Source organism: Fragaria vesca, linkage group LG6, assembly GCF_000184155.1.
Source record: "Fragaria vesca subsp. vesca linkage group LG6, FraVesHawaii_1.0, whole genome shotgun sequence".
In the NCBI taxonomy this organism is placed as follows: domain Eukaryota; kingdom Viridiplantae; phylum Streptophyta; class Magnoliopsida; order Rosales; family Rosaceae; genus Fragaria; species Fragaria vesca.
In genome coordinates this window covers 13,029,871-13,038,458 of record NC_020496.1, presented here as the reverse complement: position 1 = coordinate 13,038,458, position 8,588 = coordinate 13,029,871, and the positions used below count along the sequence as shown (strand labels likewise).

Below are 8,588 nucleotides of genomic sequence, written 5' to 3'. Positions count from 1 at the left end.
CTCTCTCTCTCTCTCTCTCTCTCTCTCTCTCTCTCTCTCACAATGTTGATATTGAGCGGTTGAAATGTTCATTGAATTTTGGCGGAGGGTGGTGATATAAGCAACTCCAGTTCATTTGATTGTTAAGAAACTTTGGCTCAGTTGGTTACACTTGGTTGGTTTTGTCTACATATTATGTGCTTATGTAAAGGAATTACTGTAGAAACATTTGGAAATTCACTACTTGATGTGCTTGATAGTTCATGTTATGCAAGATCATTTGAGAACCTTTAATTGAATGTTCTTTTAATTTCTTTTTGCACAGCTTTTGTCTTTAAAAAAATAATAATAATAATCTGGTATGCTAATATGCTTGCCAGATTTTTTTTTAATTCATAAATAGAACTTCGCGACGGCAAAATTGCCGTGGCCAATGGGTGAATTGCGACGGCCTTTGCAGTCGCTGCATGCCGTCGCCGTAGCCAAAAGCAACGGTCACGCCCTCAACGGCGACGGCAAAAATGCCGTCGTCCTGCCGTCGCCGTTGGTCTTTTGCGACGGCAGAATGGTTTTTGGCGACGGCATTGCGTCGTGGCTAACTGAATTAATTTTTGTAGTGTGTTTTCGATAAGGTTTGAGTCTCGAACCCCACGGTCAAACATAAACCAACATCACTTATTACACAAAAACGCTTTTATATACCCCTATATGCCCTAGTTTGGTTGATTCTTCCACACACAAAACTCTCACATTGATGAGATCAAACCACCTATGTAAACATTTAGGGATGTTCATCTTCCGACGATAAGGCTCTTTATAGGGAAGCATAAGCGTAAATGAGGTTGACCGTTTCCATCGGGACCAAACGTTACCAGAAATATGTGATTTTTCAACCATAGCCGTATTTCATCATACCGATCATATCTTATTTTTCACATGATTTTTGAAAATATTGCTTCTTATATATAGTTGGTTCACAAAGATGTACACTTTCATATAACCTACTAAACAAGTAATACTACATTAGTAGGCACGTTGTGGTTTCGATGACTAAATTTGATAAAATGAAAATTTAACCGTACGATATGATCAGTATACTTCAATATGGCTATGAAAAAAATTCACATGTTTTCAATAAGGTTTTGGTCTCGATCCACACGGTCAAACCTACACCAACGCCACTTATTACACAAAAACGCTCTTACATACCCTATATGGCCTAGTTTGGTTGATTCTTCTACACACAAAACTCTCACATTAATGAGATCTAACTATTTATGTAAAAATTTAGAGACGTTTACCTCCTGACGATAAGGCTCCCCATAGGGAAGTATAAGCGTAAATGAGGTTGACCGTCTTTATCGGGGACCAAACGTTACCGGAAATATGCAATTTTTCAACCATAGTCGTATTTTATCATACCGATCACATCCTATTTCACAAGATTTTTGAAAATATTGCTTCCTATATATAATTGGTTCACAAAGATGAGATTATAAAGTGAGTTTACTTAGGTGAAGAAAAGTTTTCGTCGCATAAGTAACCACTTTCGTCACATAAGATAAACTTGTGACGAAACAATTTGTTCATCGCCTCAGTGGTTGATAGTTTAGACGGCGAAACATTCGCCGCCTTAAGACGATGAAAATAGTATGAGTCCTTTTGTTTCCTTGGTAATCTAAGGCGATGAACCATTATTCAGTTCGTCACCTAAGTGATTTTAGTCCACAAACGAAGGTTTCGTCGCCTAACTGCTTACCTAGGCGACGAAAATATTTTCCTTTCTTTGATTTCGTCGCCTAAGTCCTTTATTCTAGTAGTGGTATGACATGCACACAATTGCCTTAAAGTAGAATAAGTCATCAGAGTAGTAATATATATAGTTCTCAATGTGGTAAAATAAGTTAAAGTAATTAAAGATTGTATGGTTATCATATTAGTAATCAAACGGTAAAATGAGTTTTTAAAATGGTCAATTGAGTCTTTAAAGTGGTAAGAGTAGTTTATGTATGAGAAATGTTAACATATATATCATACCTTATCTAGTCAATAGATGATCCATCATCGATTTCTTATAATAGGTTGATGATATAACTAGACCGCTAGCTTCCATCCAATACCCTTCGAAGCTCGAACTTCATTGTCAAAAGATATTAAGCACCTCTTGTCATGCAACATAAGAAGAGGTCAAGGGGAGAAGGAACATATAGTAGGAATAATTCAACAGCGAACACGCGAAAATGCCTGGGACAGATGCACATGATTAACACATGAAAGATGTTTGGTCTCAGTTACAAAGCATGAAAAAAGATGTAGTACTATTGGCCGAAACAATCAAAGCGATGAGGATGTCTTTAATGACATTTAGAGAAGACACGGTGTGAAACAACATTCCAAAGATAATGAAACACTACAAACCTGAAGTGGATATGTGAGGAACCAATGCGCACAATTGACCTAGATGACAACAACAAAAATAAAAAGCAACAACGCACTTTTCAATGATGTTCAGGAGGCGCAACCGAGAGAAAATCGGAATGAAAGCAAAAGAAACATTAAGAAAAGAATAACAGTCATACTTTTACCTGAGAAATGACAATACGTAAGAATTACATGCAAAATATCAAACACAGGTAAGACTAAAAGCAAGTGCAAATCATCCAAATAACAACCATAAATCTTTACACACACCTAAACAAATCAAGGAGACCCCAAAACCACACGTTATTAGGATTTAGGAAATCACCCGGAGATACCAAGAATAACAAAACAAAAATAAAGGAAAATATATAACCAAGAGATTTGGTATGAAGTGTCTACTTTCATGAACGATCCCAACAGTAGCTACGAAAATAAAGGCTGCAATACCTCTATGTACTAGCAATCCCAATTCATACAAAGAAGTAACTTGGAATCTTAAACCCTAAACCATCACATTGCGAATGAATCAATCAAACACTCGAATTCCATATAAAGGAACCATACGATCGATCTTAGCTCCAAAAAATATTTATATATCTTAAATTCAAAGCAATTCAAGCAGATTCCCAGAACTTAAACTTTAATTCAAGCACACAGAACTCATCATCAAACACTAACCTTTAATCGGTGAGAGAACGCTCTTCTGAACTCAAAACCCAGTATATATATATGCATATAACAATCTCTACTACTCATATCCGTAAAACCAAGAACAAAATTGATCTCAAAATTAATCAAAATCAAAGATATATATTGAAAACGAAATAGATAACAGACTAATCTGAATTTCCGCTATATTAATCCGTTTTACGTGACCTAACTTTTTGACGAAGAATAGCAAAGCTCGAACTGAGCCCATAGAGGAATCCCGGCCCAGCCTGGATTCCTTTATTCCAAGGAATCCTAGCCCAATACGGATGAAAACTTGTATAAATATCCAACACACTAAACCTACCCTTAATCCTAGACTCTCCTCTTTTCTTTCTCCTCCCTTGTCCCAGCCACCATGCATATGATCGTAACCACCCCCGCCGGCGACTCCGTCTTCACCAACCACGCCTACTGCTCGCCGTCCGATCTTCCCACCTTCGCCAACCCTCAATCTGACCGCTGGTATGCCACCGTCGGCGACAACTACGTCCTATCTGTCAGCCCACAAGAGGGCATAGAGAGCGGCCACATTGCTCTGAATGCGACCCAACAAAACCAAGCTGGGGTTTCTGTTGGTGACAAGGTTTCTGTCACCAAATTTGTTCCGCCCGAAGAGCATTTTAAGTTGGCACTGCTTAAGATAGAGATAGAGCTGTTGGGGAAGAGAACCAAAACTCGACAGGTTGATGCTGTTTTTCTCGATGAGTTGCTTAGAAACAAGTACATGTACCAGGTATGTAGCTTGTTTTTTTATTTTTATTTTATTTTACACTTCCAGTTAGTTTTATATTTGTTTGAAGATTTTACCTTGTTTAGTAGACACAAGTTAAAACTGGTAAAAGTTTAGTTCTTGGGATTGGGATTGGGATTGATAATTTGATATGGTATCAATGTTGCTATAGATGTCTAACAATAGTCCTGGGAATTGTGATCTTGGTCAATCTTTTAGTCCAAAGTGCACAATTTTCATTCTTTTAGCCTAAAAGTTGTCAAAGATATTATTAAGAAACTGAACATATCTTGAAGTATCTCCTATGTTAGAACTTTATCTAGTATAAGTTCGAATCTTTTGCAGTTTCAGACAAATTATTAGTTTTAGGCAAATGTGCTCATAGTCTGAGATGCAACACATGTGAAAATTGAATCTGTTCTTTGAATGATGCCATCCTTTGTTAACTCTTGCTGAAGTATTTATTTGTTATGTCTCGATTGTGGAATAACACTTGATATGTGCAGATTATGACGGTTGGACAAAAAGTAGCATTCAAGTCTGATGGAGGTCGTGAATACGTTTTCACAGTCCATCAGGCTGCAGTAGAGGGACAAGAAAAGGCTGATGCTGATCTTGAAAGAGGGATGATTTCATCTGGGACATGCTTCATCTTTGAGACACCAAGGGGTTCAAATGCACTAAAGGTAATAAATCAGCGTAAAATCTTCACGCAGAAGGAACTTAATCTTCAAAAGCTCGGCATCGGTGGATTAAATGCCGAGTTTGAAAGTATATTTCGAAGAGCTTTTGCGTCCCGCGTAATCCCTCATCATGTGGTAAATAAATTGGGGATTAAACATGTGAAGGGAATGCTGCTTTATGGACCACCTGGTACTGGAAAAACTCTGGTGGCTCGTCAAATAGGGAAAATTTTGAATGGGAAAGATCCAAAGATTGTCAATGGCCCTGAAGTGTTGGATTGTTACGTTGGTGAAAGTGAGAAGAATGTTAGGGAGCTATTTGCTGATGCTGAACAGGATCAAATAGTTCATGGGGATGAAAGTGATTTGCATGTCATAATATTTGACGAAATTGATGCTATTTGTAAGAAAAGATCAGGCTCCAGCCGTGATAGTTCACGCATTCATGATAATATCGTGAACACATTACTTACCAAGATGGATGGAGTGGAGCCTCTGAATAACATTCTAATTATTGGATTGACTAACAGAAAGGAGTTGCTGGATGAAGCTCTTTTGAGACCAGGACGCCTGGAAGTTCAAATTCAGATAGGCCTTCCTGATAAAAAAGGCCGCCTACAGATTCTTCAAATTCATACAAACAAGATAAAGGAGAGCTCTTTTCTTGCTCCAGATGTGAATCTTCTAGACCTTGCTACTCGTGCAGAAAACTACAGTGGTGCAGAACTTGAAGGTGTTGTTAGAAGTGCTGTGTCATTTGCTTTTAACAGACAACTGAGTCTGGATGATCTTAAGAAGCCAGTGGATGAGGAGAATATTAAAGTTACCATGGATGATTTTAGACGCGCTCTTCAAGAAATTAGACCTACTTATGGAGCCTCAGCAGAGGAGCTTGAACGATGCAGGTTAAATGGCATTTTGAATTGTGGTGATCGACATAGGTATGCTTATGACAGAGCTATGCTACTCGTGGAGCAAGTTAGATCGAGTGAAGGAAGCCCTCTTCTTAAATGCCTTCTAGAAGGCCCTAGTGGCACTGGCAAATCTGCCTTAGCAGCTACCATTGGCATCCACAGCCGATTTCCATTTGTCAGGATTATTTCGGCGGAGTCCATGATTGGTCTTCATGACGAAAGGTCAAAATGTGTTCACCTCGAAAACGTCTTTGAGGAAGCTTACAAGTCACAATTGAGCATCATTATCTTGGACGACATTGAGAGGTTGATGGAGTTTATTCCTATTGGTCCAAGGTTCTCAACCATGATGTATCAAACACTATGGGGTCTTCTGAAGCGCCTTCCTCCAAAGGGAAACAAGCTTCTGGTGATAGGAACAACTAGTGAATTCGAATTCTTGGACTCAATTCGCTTTTGCAAGACATTTTCTCACGCTTACAATGTTCCTACACTAACTAGTGAGGATGCAAAGAAGGTGCTAGAGCAGTTGAAAGTTTTTACTGATGAGGACATAAATGCAGCTGCTGATGCCCTGAATGATATGCCTATCCAGAAGCTCTATACGATAATTGAGACCGCAGGGCAATGTGCCAAGCCTGTTTACCCTGGAAAAAAGAAAATAAATACGACTGACTTCTGTAATTGCCTTCGGGATATTGGGCGATAGCATTACACATAACTTGTATTATGTAGCATTACATTCTTCTCAAGTTAATTACAAATGCGTCTTGTTAGAGTTTTGTTGATGCCGACTGTATGTACATCAAATGATGGAGGTAATTGGATTTTAGAATCAAGGGAAATGATTTCATTTTTCTTATTATCACCTTCAAGTCTAAATCTAACTGCTGCATAACTGAGGAAAATTAATCGACTGTCAAGATAATGATTCTGTTTTACTAGATCAGATCATCATATTCTTGTGTTACAGACGAATCATCTAACTCAAAAGTCAAAACTAAGAAATGCATGCTTTTGTAGTGCTTTCGTCATGTATTATATGAGGGCCTTTATAAGCAAGAACGAGAAGTTTATGATTGTTGAGGACTTGAGGATTATACATTCTGATATCTTAATCATTTATACATACATAAGTGATATAAGGTATTGGAAGAAATTAGTACATCAGAAAATCTACATGAGTAGGTTGAAAGTGTTGCAATTTTGTGTACTTTTTTGGAGATTAATGTGTTGTGCAGCCATTATTTGATAAAATTTTAAACGATAAAATATGGTTTAAAATTCTTGAGATACATTTTAATTTTTAAGGTTACAATTAGAAATATATGTAACCATTGATAGATGAAATCACATAGAAAAAGTGGTGAGATTCAAATCAGACATGAATCACATGATGTTTGATATCTTCTAATCTACAATAGATGATGAATCCCCTAATGTCATGTAAAATTCTATAGATCTCAGGCACAACACATTTTGAATGTGTTACAAAAACATATTATTCTCGTTAAATATGTGTGAATAGAGGCTTAGTGTATTAAAATCATAATAAGCTGGTGTAACATTATTTATACTTTGATTACTCAACAATTAGCTTGCATTCCTATACGAATGCTATATGACAATGAAATCAGACTAACCAAAATAAATACGGTTATATTTTCTCTCTTATTTAAGTAATCTCCAATTTATGAATTATTTAATTTCAAGTTCTTAATGAAAACTATAAATAAAAAAAAGGCAAATGATAAAATGGTTATCGTATAATACAGTCGGGCCGGGTAGGAACATCAGCCCAGTCATAGACCCGGTCAACCCAAAACCTTCCCTCGGGATTTTACCAAAATACCAACAACTGGGACTTTGAATTCCTGGGATTCCAAGAGAGGAAAATTTGACGTGGCGGAGTTGGGCTTTCACTTAAAACTTGAAGCCGAAACGTGCGACCTTGTTGCCATTCTCCAGGTTCGATTTCCACTTTGCGCTTTTGTTTTGTCTCCTTTTTCTTGGATTCGATCTTTGGATTTGATTTCACGGAATCTGAAACGACCATGTAGTTTTAGTAGCGTTTTCTTTGCATTCTGTTTCTGGGTTCTGTGTATTTTCATGAGGACACCATCCAATTCTGCCATTATATCTGTATTATGTATATGTATGTTTCTTGGTTATTTTTATTTGAACTAGAAACAGTATGTGCTATTTAAGCCTATTCTGATTCTGTGCTTTTCGTGATAATATATGCTTCAATGTTATGTTGAGTTGTTGACCGTGCATTATAAAGCATAGTCCCATTTTTCCTACATATATGGCATGAATTGAAGCTTCATTTTACTACTGGGAATCTGTAAGAATTATCCATTTTAACTTCTCATCCTCTGCTTTCGGTTTGAATGTCTGCTCAGTCGCAACTCTCAAAATTTGAAGGTCTTCACTGATTTGTAGTGCTATATTGCATTTTTGGCTTTTAGTCTAGAATGGTGAATGTAGAGTCTCGAAATCGATTTAGTTCATGCTTCAGTGTGCTGGTTTACTTTTATGGCTTGGTAATTGTTGTAGATGATTTTTAGTCTCCTGTTTTATTTGTTTCCGGCATGTTTATTCTTTGTTGTTGGATTTTGTTTATGTAGCATATTAGCATTCTCAATAACAAATATCTGGTTTTGGGGATAAATTACATAGTAGATCAACACAACACCTTAAGCTTTAGCACTGTGTTTTATTTGTTATCTTCTCTGATATATATATATATATATCAGGGCCCTTCCATTGAGGGGTCCCTATTTTTTGTTATTTTTAGGGATAGACCCAAACCATTAGATCTGTTTTTTAATGGGTTTTGATGGCTGAGATTAAAACAAAAAACTTAACACTTATGTCAAACCTACACCGTTCAAGATCATTAGAAATAAATCAAACATTTGGATGACTTAAGGATCACCAAATTTTCTGAAAATTTGCAGAAGTAATCTACTCATATACACCTACAAACTGAACGGTGGAAATGTGATTTAGTGATCGGGAAGTTTGTCAAATACCCTATCCCTAGAAATAAACAAAAAAGGGATCTCTTATTGAAAGGGCCATGTGTGTGTATATATATATATACACACACACACAATATCACTTGAATAGCTAAGAAAGCTCATT

At 36.9% G+C, this 8,588-nt stretch overlaps 2 protein-coding genes across 2 annotated transcripts in view; both read left to right on the top strand.

Moving 5' to 3' along the window:
• Positions 1-3,472: 3,472 nt before the first annotated feature.
• On the top strand, positions 3,473-6,147 carry LOC101294098 (vesicle-fusing ATPase-like). Its single transcript, XM_004305312.1, has 2 exons — positions 3,473-3,844; positions 4,348-6,147. Exons 1-2 carry the CDS (start codon positions 3,473-3,475, stop codon positions 6,145-6,147), a joined length of 2,172 nt encoding a protein of 723 aa, XP_004305360.1.
• Positions 6,148-7,320: 1,173 nt separating this feature from the next.
• The window catches only part of LOC101303341, a 7,623-nt gene continuing 6,355 nt past the window's right edge, over positions 7,321-8,588 (top strand). Inside the window, exon 1 of the mRNA XM_004302973.1 lies at positions 7,321-7,406. The gene's annotated coding sequence lies outside the window, so the exon portion shown is untranslated. The remainder of the gene's footprint in view (positions 7,407-8,588) is intronic.

Bases quoted from the DNA above. Each gene is read 5' to 3' on its own strand.
- LOC101294098 (XM_004305312.1), top strand. From the start codon at position 3,473: ATGATCGTAACCACCCCCGCCGGCGACTCCGTCTTCACCAACCACGCC. The intron at 3,845-4,347 runs GTATGTAGCTTG...TGATATGTGCAG, and splicing joins GAAACAAGTACATGTACCAG to ATTATGACGGTTGGACAAAA.